Genomic DNA, 15,256 nt, shown 5'->3' on the forward strand with positions numbered 1-15,256 from the left:
CTTGTTTTGTCTCGCAGTGGTAACTTTCTACGAATTTAAATAGGTATGTAATTGAGCCAGAGCCAGGTTCTTTTAGTTTTCGTATAAAGGTGGCAGACCTTTGAATAGTTACTGATCTATTATTTTAGCGCACTACCATTTGTCTCTTTGTTCTTGTACTATGCCAGGCCTGAGGTGGAGAAACGGTGGTCAGACTGGGAAACACTAGGCTGGTTTCCACGTCAAGCTTGCACCCCAGCTCTTAGAACTACATTTCCCACAAAGCTGGACTACAACTCCCATGAGCCCCGGAGCGCGCCCGGGAAACGCAAATTGACAGCTTCCTGTTTCGCGAAAAGCCTCTTGGCCCAAGATCGGAATGTAAACGTGGGGCTTGGGGGTGGGTTTTTTTCTGGGTCCTACAGAAGAGGAACGGACGAATGGACAGGTAGTTGGACCTTTCTCTCTTCCCCGCTCCCTTTTCATACCTCGATCTTTCCAGGAAAGTGCCGGTTTACGGCAGTGGGACCTGTGTGTGTGTTTAGTGCTTCTTGGAGCTCCTCGCGGAAACTCGCCACAGGAGCTGTTACTTGAATTCGATTCTTGGAGGGCCCTTGGACTGTGGAGTGAAGCTTCTGCTGCCTCGGTGAGAGTTGTTTGCTCATAAAACAAACTGCTGGTACTGGGCGGCATCCCGGTAGGTTGTGGGGTGGGAGGAAGGCATGGCGACATTTTTCGGGTCGTTTGGGGGATTGCTCTCCGATATTAGTGATCAGAGGTTCCGGTTTCCTGATCCTGTGGGCATTACCCCTCCTTCCCTCGTTGGTTTAGAGTTAAATTTATCATGGGAATGCCCTTTCTACTACTCCACTAGTTACTAATATTTTCGAGATTAAAATCTTTTTAACTTTAAAAAAAAGTTCAACACAATGACTGCTTTACCGCTTACTGGCAATGCGTGGCGCACGCACGAATACCTGTGTGTGGTCATTTGGCAGCCCCCTTCCCGGTGTTAGGTGTCCGCTCGGGAACTGCACTTCACCCAGAGAAGGGTATGTTGTCCTGGACAAAGCGCTGTACTCACTCAGGAGACTGGGGCTCTCCTCCTTCTCTAGCCACAAATCTCATTACTCCGCCCTTACACCCTTTGGACTGGTTCTTTGGTTAAATAAAGGGTTGAACTAGATAATCACTTCGAAAACTTTCTGATTTGGGCTTTGAGATAAATAAAAGTAAATCATTTGAGCATTTTGCTGTAATTTGCATATAAAAGTATGTGGCTTTTAACTCTTAAAAATATATAGATTTAAAGAAAATAAAAACTACCTTTAATCTCACTACCCAATGTTAGGTTTTGATCTTTCCTTGTGCTGTGTCTGTTGGGGGTGTGTGGTGGTGGGGGTGGGGGTGGGGGGGAAAGGAGGGAGAGTGTAAGACTGAGATTCTACTGCATAATTTGCAAACTATTTTTCACTTAATTTGCATTTCCCATTAGCTTCCCATGATTCTCAATGACTAATGTTCTACTCAATAACCTCACCATTGTGACTAGTTTTTACTTATTTGCAGTACGTCTTTGAGTTACTGATTATTTTGCTGAAAAATGCCCTAGAGATGGAACTGAATGAATGAATGGTGTAGTTTAAACATTATGGAGAAAATGTATTTTAGCAGATAGGTCGAGGTTATTCATTTTTGTCACATAGCTGTTTTTCTTGGAACGAGCAAACTATTCCTGCTATCACTACTCTTGTCTTATGTTAAAATGGACAATCTTCAGTTTGTAGTTGTTCCTCATTGGATTAGAATAAGAACAAGAAGATCCAATTTAAGCGAGCAGAATTAGTGTTTTGGTTTGTACCCAGATAGGTCAGATTCACTTTTTTTGTCTGCATCTAGTTCCAGATGTTAGCAGTTTGAAGTTCTGTTGCAGAGTGGGAATAGCCTTCAAGTGACAGGCATATTTCTAAGACAACCTCAATGGCAACTTATAAAAGTTTGGGCAAAACATTTCAATAATTTTGAAACAAAGCTTGTGCTAGAATCCTGTATGTCAAATAGTGCAGCTGTTGAGCACCTATTAAGATATTTAACACAGTTCTCTGGATTTACTAATAGAGGATAGCTGTGCTGTTCCTTTCTTCTTCCCTTTAGGTTTGTGTGTGAAGGGCAGGTTTTGTTCCTTCCCTCTGGCTCGCATTGTTTAGGCGATGAGAGTATGATGGGGAGTACAACTGGAAGCAAACTCGTCACTCAGGTTTGAGATCGTCTTACTTTGGCAAGTATTTAAGTAAAAATGAGGTCAAGTCCACAAATTTCCAAAATTCTTTAATGGATAAGCTTAATGCCCAGCAACTTTAAAAACACACTATTAAAAACAGCAACTCACGCTGGTCAAAGGTAAAGAGAATACAGAGCAGAAACAGTGTTAGCTGACTTTGCTTACTAATCTGGCAGTAGAGAGACCAGGTGTTTTCTTCCTCTGGTGTGACTTCTCTTGCATTGCTGGGCTTGAGAGTGGTAATTTGGCAGTTAAGTGGCACCTGGCACCAGTGTGATATATTCCTAGGAAAAACCAATGATGGGTGAAGTCCTTACTCTATAATGTACCATGGTCTTTCTAGTTGTTTCTATTTAAATAAAAGATATAAAATGCCATGTTATCCCAAACAATCCTGTGAGAGGTTTAAAAAAAAAAGACTTAAGACGGAGAAAGAGGGAAGGGAAGCTTCCTGGGCATGACACCATTTGCAAGGTCACAACGAATACCCCAACAAAGGGCAGATCTTTTCTTTTCAGTTGGTACTAGATAATTGTTCGGAACATATATGTGCTGAGGCTTGGACTGGGGTTCTGCTCGACAAAGCATCTGCTCTCGGACACCCCAGCGTAATTCCTTCCTGTGATCTTCACCAGGTAATCGCATTGAGTCCCAGTCTCGTTTGTACTCAAAATAGCGGGCTACCCGGTCTATCTTGCCCCGGTTTCGGCTTAACTGGTCCAGCCTTGGGAGAATAAAGGACTTTGGTCGGCTGGCAACTATCAGGTCTTGTTCATAAGCTGGAGGGCCCATTCCTTCTCTTTGTAGATAGCCATTGAGCTCATCTTGGTATTCATGTGGTAGATGAAGTTTTTCTGAAGTATCAACAGGGGACTCACTGTCTTTCGGGAACTGAAGGTTAATCAGCCTTTGTCTTAAAGCCCAGAGATCCATATCAATTTCTGTACCAGACTCTGATTCACTGATAATGGACTCATCTGTCACTAATACTTCCCCATCGGGCCTCCTACGCAGCACCTTTCTCTTCATCACTGGCTTGCGGAGTCTCTGGGAGGCCTCTGAGACTGTTTCTGAGGTGACGTTACTTTTCGCATGTGGGTACTGCAGTTGCATGGGAAGAGCATGTTGCTTTCCTGGGGTTATTGAAGCTTTGCTGTAGGGATCGTATTGGGTTCCTGACGCTTTGCTGTAGGGATATTGGGTTCCTGGAGCTTTGCTGTAAGGATCATATTGGGTAGGCCAGGCTTCTCTCCTGACATCTCCCTCACCCTGCCCTGCACAGATCTGGGTGAAAGCTGTAGCAGCCGCTAACATTTGTTCTTCTGGATCCATATTGGCCCAGTTTTGTCCACTAGGTCCCATGAGTTCCTCCATTGCTTCCCTCACATTGGAGGGCTTTCTGCAAGAGAAAACACTGATCAGTTTTCTAATAATAAATTTCTATCTCACAAACTGTTCACTCCCTTTTTGTCAGTGAAATGAAAAATAGCTAAGGCAATCATAACTGTAATAGTTAAATAATAAATTACAGATTAGTACAAGATAGTACGGGAACAGTTTGCAGGACATTAACTGAGTTCTGGAGAATCCTGCTTTATTTTTTACAACATTCAAATATTGGTCTCTTGTGTGTTTTTTTAATACATTTTTATTGATTTCAGAGAGGAAGGGAAAGAGAGAGAGAAACATCAATGATGAGAGATGTTCGGTCGACTGCCTCCTACAGGCCCCCTACTGGGGATCAGATCAAGCCCACAACCCCAGTTTGTGCCTGACGGGGAATCAAACCCTAACCTCCTGGTTCATAGGATGACGCTCAACCACTGAGCCACACCAGCTGGGCTGGAGAATCCTGCTTTCATTTCCACCCTCCTCTTATTCACTCCTACTTTCTACTGCCTGCTAGCCCTTGCCACCTTTAGTAGCTCACAGGACAGGACAGGCGAGTTTTAGGATAAGAAAAGCTTAAGATTACATGATAATGGGCATTGGGCTCAATGACCATTATGTAACTTGTACTGAGAAGGACACTTATGTATCCAACACTGTTCTGTGTGCTTTATACTAGTATTCATTCATGCAATCCTCATAACTGGGTAGGTACTCTGATTATCTTTTCACAGAGTCAGAGAGATGAGATACCTTAGCCCAAGATTACACAGCTAGTACGTTGCATAGAATTCCAATGTATGGATGTACTGTAATCTTTCAGCTAGTCCATGATAGATTTATTGTAGGCTTACAGTCTTTTGTTGTTAAAAAATGAATGTTACAATGTGTATCTTACATTTTTACATACTTGTGCAAGCATAAATGCCCTTTCCCACTCTTAAGATTTTAACAGAGTTGTTTCATGTTTTCTTCTAGCACTTTTATAGTTATATGTTTTAAATGTAAACTTTTAATCTATCATAGATATAGAAACTCAAAGGACAAAAAACAAAACGAGCTACCCAGACTTAAATTACATAGTCAGCCTTAGTACAGATGTGTAGATGATCTTCTACTGCCTAAAATAGCCATCAGTCATAGATTGTCTAGTACAGCCGTGGGCAAACTATGGCCCGCGGGCTGGATCTGGCCCGTTTGAAATGAATAAAACTAAAAAAAAAAAAAAAGACCGTACCCTTTTATGAATGATGTTTACTTTGAATTTATATTAGTTCACACAAACACTCCATCCATGCTTTTGTTCCGGCCCTCCGGTCCAGTTTAAGAACCCATTGTGGCCCCCCAGTCAAAAAGTTTGCCCACCCCTGGTCTAGTATCATTTTTAAGGATGTAGTACAGTTGTCCTCAGATAATTTTTTTTTCAGAACATGCATTAAATTTGACTTTAAAAAAGGATCACAATGCTTAATTACCTTCTTTCTGCCATCAAAATGGTTTAAAGTGGGAAAATCTTGACTCCAGGTTCTACTTCCAATATAAATACAATCATTGACAAATTTCTTCAATCAGGCTAGCTTCTACTGTACCACCTTTAAGACAGAAATTCGTATTAGATGACAGGACATGTAAGCTACTTGTTTTATCTGATACTGGGAAGCGATAGACACTCACAGTAGACATATGTTCCATATCAAAAGATCTCTCTTTTTAAAAACTTTTAAAGAGAGGAAGGGCGAGAAAGAGAACACTGATTGGTTACCTCCCACATGTGCCATGACCAGAGAATGAACCCACAACCTGGACATGTGCCCTGACCGGGAATCAAACCAGACACATTTTTGGTGTACAGAATGATATTCCAACCAACTGAGCCACAGCACCAGGGCCATATCAACAGATTTTGATGGGAAAGATTCAACACATGTAATGAGAAGTCAAAAGGAAATGTTTAAGGGGGAAAATATCAGTAACAACAGTCCCTAATCATCTCAGCTACAGAATAGAGATATGAAATTTACAGTCATTTTCCCTAAATTCTGACGATTGAAACCTTAACAATGCTAGCCAAACATTTATTAATACTACTTTCCTTTTCCCCTTTAAATTGGCTACACAGATGAAAAAGAATATCTGTGGATGGTCAACCCTAATAATTAAGGTAATCTTGTATCCCTGGGCAAAGCAAAAGTCTACTTAAGGCATTAAATTAACTCTTAGATTCTATTTGAACATAATTGAAAGCTACTGACATGATCAAAGGAACCAACACTAAAACTGTATCCTTTTTACTCTTTTTTCAGGTAGTGCGGACCCTTATGATTCATTTATTCCTGGAGTTGTCTTATCATGGCTGAAAATGACAGAGACAGAACCCAGACTGACAAACTCCTAAAAAGAGTACAAGAACTAGAGCAGGAGATAGAAAGACTTAAAAAAGAACAGGCCAACACAAAGATCTCAAATGCTAGAGAAAATTCTTCAGGAGCTAGAAAAGCTAAGCGTGCATTTGACTTCAGTGCTCATGGTCAAAGACATGTAGCCCTAAAGGTAGCCTATCTGGGCTGGGGATACCAGGGCTTTGCCAGTCAGGAAAACACAAACAACACTATTGAGGAGAAACTGTTTGAGGCTCTAACGAAGACTCGACTAGTAGAAAGCAGACAGACATCCAAGTATCACCGGTGTGGGCGGACAGACAAAGGAGTTAGTGCCTTTGGACAGGTAAGGACCACTGAACTGTTTCTCAAAGCAAGCAACACCAATATATTCTAGGTGAACACACTGAGGACTCATTATTTGTATCTCTAACAGATTAGCTTTCTCTAATCCCACAGGTGATTTCTCTTGACCTTCGTTCTCACTTTCCGAAGGGCAGGGATTCAGAGGATTTTAATTTGAAAGATGAAGTCAACGATGATGCCAAAGAGATCCGTTATACTCACATTCTCAATCGGGTGCTCCCTCCAGACATCCGGGTATTGGCCTGGGCCCCTGTAGAGCCCAGCTTCAGTGCTAGGTTCAGTTGTCTTGAGCGGACTTACCGCTACTTTTTCCCTCGTGCTGATTTAGACATTGTAACCATGAACTGTGCAGCTCAGAAGTATGTCGGCACACATGATTTTAGGAACTTATGTAAAATGGATGTAGCCAATGGCGTGATTAATTTTCAGAGGACTATTCTGTCTGCTCAAGTACAGCTAGTGGGCCAGAGTCTGGCCGAGGACAGATGGCAAGAACCTTTTCAGTTATGTCAGTTTGAAGTGACTGGCCAGGCGTTCCTTTATCATCAAGTCCGCTGTATGATGGCTATCCTTTTTCTGATTGGCCAAGGAATGGAGAAGCCAGAGATTATCGATGAGCTGCTAAACATAGAGAAAAATCCCCAGAAACCTCAATACAGGTAAATTTAAGTATAAATATATATTAAAAAACAGCCATTGCTTTTAGATTATTTTGAAATATATTCTAATGTATCTTTCTATTCCCACAATTGTCTGAATAACTAAGTCACTGAGTCTTTCTTCATGAAGTTTTTAGTCTAACTTGTAAAATGTTATGGACATGTAAGAGGGAGTGGTATCTTTGAATTTTCTCCTGTTACACTCCTATCCCAGGAATAAGAAATAGGTGTTTGGAGCAGGCCTCTTAAATAAAAGCACATTCATTTCTATATCCCCCACCCCCATTGAATTTATGTTAAGAAGTATTGTTAGGTTCTGCTAACATTAAACAGTTAAGCATTCAAACTATTCCTATTTAAATCTTGCTTGTTTTGTATTATGGAGTAATCATACTACTACTTTGGAATTTTTCCTAATTTTCAGTTTCTGAAATGGTAGGAAAAGTAGGAAAAACAGCTAACTTTCCTTTTGAGAACAGGCTGAGGTCAGACAAACCAATAACTCATTCCTAAGCAGTGAAATGTTTAAGTTTCTTCATACTATGCAGAATTGACTAGTTTGGAAAAATACCACCAGCTGTTTTAAATTTTATAGCCATATGGTGGAGCCAAGGGAACTCACCTGTAGGTGACTTGTTACCATTGAGATGCACCCCAGTACAGACCAAGCAGTTGCCCCATGGTTTGCTGTTTGTTTGTTTTTTAGTTATAATGTTGTGAAAGGTTAAGGATAGTGCTGTATTTTCTTAACTATTAGATACTGAATATTGACAGAGTTTTCCCCTCCTTGTAACCCAACTAACCTTGTTTTTCAAGAACTGCTGGATGGCTGCTATGTATTCTCATGCTGTTTTGTCTCCTCTCTAGTATGGCTGTAGAATTTCCTCTAGTCTTGTATGACTGTAAGTTTGAAAATATCAAGTGGCTCTATGACCAGGAGGTTCAGGAGTTCAATATAACCTACCTACAACAGCAGTGGGCTAATCAAGCTGTTAAGACTCACGTGTTGTACAGTATGCTGCAAGGACTCGAGTCTGTTGCTGTGCCCCGTGGGACAGGTATGATAGGGAAATCCACGGGTAAAATTATCAGTGCCAAAATTATACATGGTTATGGGGAGGTAGATTTATATAAAGTTTGGAGGTGATTCTATTGTGGTAAAGTATTCATGTAATGACTGACTGTACATATTATAGGAACAGAGACGGATGAAGTAATAGAATGGAGAAATGTTAAGCCCTCTGTCATAAAGCAGACCAGTGCCTTTGTAGAAGGAGTGAAAATGCGCACATATAAGCCCCTAATGGATCGTCCTAAATGCCAAGGACTGGAATCCCGGATCCAGCACTGCGTACGTAGGGGACGCATTGAATACCCACGTTTATTCAATGAGACAGAAACAAAAGCCAAAAGGGAGTGTAATGACACACTAGAAGAAGAAAATACTATTTCAGAGAAACCAACAAAGAGAGTCTGTGTTGATACAGAAATTAAAAGCATCCTTTAACCACAGAAAACTCTCCAGGACCTAGGAGGCAACAACTAGCTAATGGTAGGTGGGTAAAAAGGAAATACAATATTTACTGCAATAAGTCCTAGAATTCTGATGATCAGCTCTTAAAAGGAAACCAAAAAGACCTTCCGCTCTATTTAAGGATGTTCAAGCTTCAACTGGAAATCAAACATTCATTCCTGTCCAAAAGGATTAAGAGATGGAAGAAGCAAAAAGAGATGGAAAATAAAGATGTATTTACATACACCTGGAAACCTGTGCCTCATGTTCAAATTTATTAAACCTGATCCTGCAAGTGTGTATCCTTTTTAAAAGCAAATGAGATATTCACTACCCATCGGAATTAGCGTGAAGAGCATGCCCTGGTGTCTTGTTTTCTAGGACAAATTAAAAAAATAAAATTTAGTCAAATATTTGATAAATTGGTGCAGAGTGCACTGCCAGGCACCATAGTACCTGACAGTGACCTAACTGAATGAGGCACCGCATCTCTTATAAAGCTTATCAGTTTAGTGCTGTCTGAGCCACAAATGGTCTTTGCTGTATGTATTTTTTTTTAATATTTTACACATATAAAACATTGTTAGCCCACAGGCCATAAAGAAAACAGGCCATGCAGTTTACCAACCCCTGGCCTAGACATTTAAGGAAAGCTCTGATAGAGATCTCCAAGCTGAATCGTGTAGAACAGATGGAAGCAGAGTTAAGATGACATTTGCATAGTTTAGAAAGGTAAGCAAGGGTCCTGTCCACAGAGCCTTGTAGGCCTTCCTAAAAATGCTTAGATTTTTAACTTGAGGAACCACTGGGGTGGGGGTGGGGAGGAATTAAAAAGCCAGAATTATGTAGCACAAATATTGCTCTATGTATACTGTGGACTGGAAGAGGGCAAGACAGTAGGACCAATTAGGAGGCTGTTGGAGTAATCAAGGAAATTGATGGCCTAGATTAGATTTGTAGTAAGGGGTACAGAGAGAAGAACATTAGTTTGAGATTAAGAAAAGAGAAGCACAAGGACTTTGGGTGAATGACTGTGAGGTTCACAAGTAGGGAGGCTGCCAGAACTCCCAGCGTTCAGATGTAAAGCACATCTAAGACACACTGGGACATGAAAATGAGGCAGGGTTTTGCTTGTTCTCTAAGTTGATAATTAACCCTCAAAATATTTCTTATAAACAATATTTATTCAAAAGTGTTTCTCCCCCTCCCCCCCACCCCCTGCTTTCTACTCTCTAAAAATCAATGGAAAAAATATTCTCTGGTGAGGATTAACAACAACAAAAATAAGGAGTTGAGCTGGGCTGGTGTGGCTCAGTGGTTGAGCATCGATCCATGAACCAGGTAGTTACAGGTTCGATTCCCGGTCAGGGCACATGCCTGGGTTGCGAACTTGATCCCCAAGAGGCAGCCGATTGATGATGTTTCTCTTTCACTGATGTTTCTATCTCTCTCTCTTCCTCCTCCTTGCTCAGTGGTTAGACCAGCAATGGCAAATCGGTGACACGCGAACTCATTGTTTTGGTTGATTTTTCTTTGTTAAATGGCATTTAAATATATAAAATAAATATCAAAAATATAAGTCTTTGTTTTACTATGGTTGCAAAGATCAAAAAATTTCTATATGTGACATGGCACCACATCAGTGTTTCTCTCTCTTTCTCTCTCCTCTTCCTCCCTCCCTCTCTCTGAAAAGCAATGGGAAAGAATATCCTCAGAGAATTAACAAAATGATAATAAACATCAAGTAAATGAACTCAGACCGTCTGCCTCAGTATAACAAGTTTCATCATTGCAGAGTGTATTACTTATCCACAATTATGATTATACTATATGAGATCCAACGTTTTATTTACCAACCAACAAATAGCATGTTCCTACCTATGTTGAAAGCTCCAGGTATAAAAATATGCTCTATATCCTCAAGCTGGTAGCTAAAACATAACTAACATATGGGACAATTAGAAACAATACTGACATAAATAGTAAACATGCTGTGTAAGTGCACAAACTTAGTAGTGGGTAGGCTACAGACATATTAGACTTCGCTGAAAGAGTCCCGGGTTTAGAATTTAAATAGTATAAGAAAGTGAAGTATATGTCAACTTGTATTGTTGATGGGATTGCAAATTGTTATAGTTACTATGGAAAACTGGATGTTCTTGAAAAAGTTAAAAATAGAACTACTTCATAACCCAGTATTTCCACTTCTGGGAATATATCCAAAGAAATCCAAAACACTAATTGGAAAAGATATATGCAGAGTTCCTTACAATAGCCAAAATTCCGAAGCCATGCAAGTACCCATCAATAATAGATTTTAAAAAAATTATATATACAATGGAATATTACTCGGCCATAGAAAAAGAATGAAATCTTACTACTTGCAAGTGAAATAAGTTAAACAGAGAGATAAATACCATATGATGTCACTTTTATGTAGAATCTAAAGAACACAACATAACAGAAAACAGATTCATAGATGCATAGAACAAACTAAGGGTTGCCAGATGGGAAGGGGGTGGGAGAACGGGGTGAAAAAGGTGAAGGGGCTAAGAAGCTACAAAACAGTTGCGGGGATGATAGGGAATATGGTCCATAACATTGTAATAACTATGGGTGGTACTAGGAGGGCACTAGAATTATCAGGGGGATCACGTTGTAAATTATAATTGCCTTACCAATAAGCTGTACACCTGAAACAAATGTAAAATAATATTGAACATCAATTGCAATTGGAAAGAAAGAACCCTGGCCCATAGCTCAGTTGGTTAGAGTGTTGTCCCAGTACGCCAAGGATGCAGGTTTGATCATACAAGAATCAACCAAAGAATGCATAAGTAAGTGGAACAACAAGTCAATGCTTCCCTCTCCCCACCCCCTTACACTCTCTCTAAAAATCAATGGGAAAAAATATCCTCAGGTGAAGATTAACAAAAAACAAAAAGAAAAATTAAAATAAATTACTCCTTATTTTTAAAAATCAACTCTAAAGAAATTATACATGGGACAGAAAGCAGTAAATAAAATGTCATGTTTGGGAGAGTCTATAGAAGCAAAGAGTAGAGGATCAAGGTCTTGGGTCTTAAGTGAATCATTTCCAGTAGGTGATACTATATCAAATCTAGAATAAGCTTTTAGTGACATTATTTTAGGTGGTTCCCACAGGGAAAAAACTCAGGACAATCATCATAGACGCAAGAGAGAAATCCCAAACTGTAACTTTGCAGAACTGTTTCAGTTATATAAGGAAATGTTTGCATAAATTCAGTCTCTGACCCATGGTGGGGAAATAAATGTCAGAAGTCAAGTGGGGCTTAGATTTTACCTTCTTCACTACAAAATGGAAGGAATATTTCAATGGGTTCTGAGCTCTAAGTGAGATTTTATGTCACTAAGTGCATAAACAAAATGGGGCTTTGTGAGAAATACACCATCTCAACGTTTATGCAATACAGACCTACCTTCTGAAAGATACGCAGAGAATAAAGCAGGGCAGAAATGGGATAGGAGTCGGTGAGGGGGGTTCCAACACTAAAGCCAAAGAGATTGTTGGGGTTTTTTTGTTGGTTTTTAAAAAAATATCTTTTATTGATATTTTTTACAGAGAGGAAGGGAGAGGGATAGAGAGTCAGAAACATCGATGAGAGAGAAACATCGATCAGCTGCCTCCTGCACACCCCCTCTGGGGATGTGCCCGAAACCAAGATACATGCCCTTGACCGGAATCGAACCTGGGACCCTTCAGTTGGAAGGCCAATGCTCTATCCACTGAGCCACACCGGTCAGGGCCAAAGAGATTGTTTTGTGTGCTATACTATACAGCAGTGATTTTCAACCTTTTTCATCTCCTGGCACACATTAACTACTAAAATTCTGCGGCACACCAAAAAATATATTTTTTGCTGATCTGACAAAAATAGGTCTAATTTTTATTCATTCGCACTGGACTGCTATTGTGTTGGCTGTTGTCATTTTTTCATTTTTTTAATCTAAGAGAAAAGAGGTCAGTGCCCCTGAGGAAGCAGTATTGCATGTTTTGAAAATTCTTGTGGCACACCATGTGCTGTGGCACAGCAGTTGAAAATCACTGCTAACTAACATGTGACTAACATGTTACCTTATTTGCATTTTAATTATACCACACTCCCATTCCTTTTGAACATATGAGGGTAGGTATTTGCAAATAATAAAATCAAACTTTAGTAAGGCCCACAGGTAACTGCCAGTTCTTTATATCAAAGAGAAACTCTTTGTAATATAAAGACCTGATAATCTTTTTTCTTATAAGGAAACTTATATAGAGGCCAGACACCCTATATTTTGAAAAATTACAGACTATATATTTTTTTCTTCATCTTAAATTGTCCTCTCGTGCCTTTAAGGGCAGCCCTATACTCAGGACAGCCCTCCTAAACTGAGAGGAGGTTGCTGTGTGTCCTGCCAGACTCCCCTGTTACAGCTGAGCACAGTCGAGCAGAGAAAGCATAGGCCAGGACGAGAATCACAGACAGTATTAACCAGAATACCCCAAGGTATCGTCTCTTAAAAAATCTTTAGCAATTTGGTGTCCCAGGTTTAGCTAATGTCAAGAGAAAGGATTCCAAGGGTGGATGGGGTACATTGGGTCAGTATTCTAACTATTACAGGGAGGCTACTGCAGAGTTAAATCAAATTCCTCTACCTTTCGGGAAGGTAAGCATGCAGCTTTATGTACCACAAAATTAGAACAAAACAAAACAAAAAAATACCCTAAGAAAGAACTGTAATTGAGAGACAACAAACTGGGGAAAATATTTGTACCAGGTTCAAAATTGCTCATTGAAATTCCTCTAGAAAGCTAATAAATAAAAAGGTATATACACCAGCAAAATAAGATAAATGATTTACCAAAAAAATAATAACCACAGGAAAAGATGTTTAATCTATATATACAAAAGCCAAGCGGCCAGAAGACAGAACAACTGGAACAACCAGTCGCTATAACGCGCACTGTGGCAGCCAACCAGCCCAATCTGGGCCCTGATCGGCCCCTCTCCGCCACTGGCCCAGCCCCAGATGGGCCCCCCCCACCCCAAGCAGGGGCAGGGCCGGTGGCCAACCTACCATGCTCCCCCTCTCCACCCAGCCCAGCTGGATGGGCCCCTAGTCTCATTAATAATGCAATTAAAAGACATCCTTCTAGAAAATTTTTCAGTACCCAGTGCTGGTCAGTGTAGATAGAAAAAAGCAACCTCGCCCTCTGTATGTGTTTGGGTGGGGTGGGGAGGGGTATATCAATGTTTCTAGAGGGCAAATGTGACATTATGAATCCAAATTTAAATTGCACCATAATTTCTAAGCCATCATCCACTTCCGGGAATTATTCTAAGGCCACACACGGGATAAGGATGCAAACAAGTATATGTAGGAATAATCATGCCATCCTATGACGATGAAGAGACTGAAAAAGCACATGTCCATCATTTCAGGACTGGTTATTTAATATTTGGTTACATAATTCACGCCAAGAGTTACCACGCATGCATCAAAGGGGAAAATGCATGTCTACATTTGACGGACACGTGTTCCTAAAACATTACTAAGGCGCAATCTGCTTTTTAAGTGAATATGCTTTACTATATTCAAAATATGCAGTTACATAAAAATACTTGCATAAGGATGGCCACGTAAAGATATATTCATAATGAATACATCTGCAATAAACCCAAAGGTGAGGCTTTTTGTTTTGTTTTTGGCTGATGGAATTTCGAGTATCTTCTTCTACTCTTCTTTATACGAACCTAATATTGCTTGATTTACTTATGAAAACAATGAGATTGTGAAGTTTGTATCATCGGGAGCGGAGGGAAGGTTTATTTTCATGCTAGGGTAGGGCTGTAGGGTTGGATTTCAGATCCGAATACATCTGGGCAAGAGCTTCTCGCAGGGCGACACCTATTGGTTCAAAAAAGGGGTGACGAGGGGGTGAGCAGCCTTTTACACTCAAGTTTACAGAGACCGAGTCGCCACCACCTGGCCCACGCTGGGTGTCGTTTGTTTGTGACGCTTCGGGGGAGGCCGGCTCCCTCGCTGCGCCCGGCCCCCGACCCCTGGCCCGTCCACCTCGCTGAACCCCGGCCACCGTGACATCGGGGGGCTCCGGCTGCCGAGGGTCCATTGCGTCGCCGCGACGAGCGTCTGAGAAAGCTGCGAACTCGGGCAGACGGTACGTCCGGGCTCCGGACTGCGCGCCAAGGCATCGGTACCCGGGCCGGGAAGTCAACTCCGCGTACTCAGCCCCGACCTCTCCCCAGCAGCCGGGCAGCCCTCCGGGCCCCACTCCACCGCTCCCATCCCGTCCCGCTTACCCGCCCCGCCGAGGTCCGCTCGCCACCCGGGTCCTCAACTCCGCAGGTGTCAGTTGGCGTCCCGCAGCCTGCGCAGGCGCACTTCCTGCTCACGCACGGCGCACGCCCCAACCGTCGGACGCCGAGGTTTAAATCACTAGAACCAACCGGCGCTCCCGGCCCCGCCCTCCAGCACTCCTATTGGTCCGAAAGGTAAACGCCTTTCATCTCTACATTATGATTGGTTTATGGTTTTTCTTGTCCCTCCCCTCGTTCGGGATTCGGCGCGTGATGGGGCGCGTCCGAGTCCCGCGGCGTTTGAGCGCGAGCGCTGAACCGTCGCTTCGTTGCCAGGCCGACGGGAC

General features: G+C 41.5%; 2 protein-coding genes and 1 non-coding gene across 8 annotated transcripts; 1 reads left to right on the forward strand and 2 right to left on the reverse strand.

The window, feature by feature from the left end:
- Window positions 1–322: 322 nt before the first annotated feature.
- Window positions 323–8,865, forward strand: PUS3 (pseudouridine synthase 3). 2 transcript variants are annotated; one of them, XM_036353939.1, is made up of 5 exons: window positions 323–625; window positions 5,953–6,373; window positions 6,487–7,052; window positions 7,920–8,110; window positions 8,249–8,865. In XM_036353939.1, the coding sequence occupies exons 2-5, from the start codon at window positions 5,999–6,001 to the stop codon at window positions 8,557–8,559; spliced, it is 1,443 nt and encodes a 480-aa protein (XP_036209832.1). In that variant the 5' UTR covers window positions 323–625; window positions 5,953–5,998; the 3' UTR covers window positions 8,560–8,865. The 2 variants fall into 2 exon arrangements, with proteins under 2 accessions (XP_036209832.1, XP_036209834.1); XM_036353941.1 differs by having other exon boundaries at window positions 344–427.
- HYLS1 (HYLS1 centriolar and ciliogenesis associated) lies at window positions 2,291–15,018 on the reverse strand. Of its 5 annotated transcripts, XM_036353943.1 has the most exons (4): window positions 14,913–15,018; window positions 14,346–14,499; window positions 5,125–5,241; window positions 2,291–3,659 (listed from the first exon to the last, which is right to left on the reverse strand). In XM_036353943.1, exons 3-4 carry the CDS (start codon window positions 5,136–5,138, stop codon window positions 2,681–2,683), a joined length of 993 nt encoding a protein of 330 aa, XP_036209836.1. In that variant the 5' UTR covers window positions 5,139–5,241; window positions 14,346–14,499; window positions 14,913–15,018; the 3' UTR covers window positions 2,291–2,680. The 5 variants fall into 5 exon arrangements, with proteins under 5 accessions (XP_036209836.1, XP_036209835.1, XP_036209838.1 ...); XM_036353942.1 differs by lacking the exon at window positions 14,346–14,499; XM_036353945.1 differs by lacking the exons at window positions 14,346–14,499; window positions 14,913–15,018 and adding an exon at window positions 14,578–14,901.
- LOC118678694 lies at window positions 12,926–13,063 on the reverse strand. Its single transcript, XR_004974978.1, has one exon.
- Window positions 15,019–15,256: the final 238 nt, after the last annotated feature.

Source organism: Myotis myotis, unplaced genomic scaffold, assembly GCF_014108235.1.
Source record: "Myotis myotis isolate mMyoMyo1 unplaced genomic scaffold, mMyoMyo1.p scaffold_m19_p_20, whole genome shotgun sequence".
NCBI lineage: Eukaryota > Metazoa > Chordata > Mammalia > Chiroptera > Vespertilionidae > Myotis > Myotis myotis.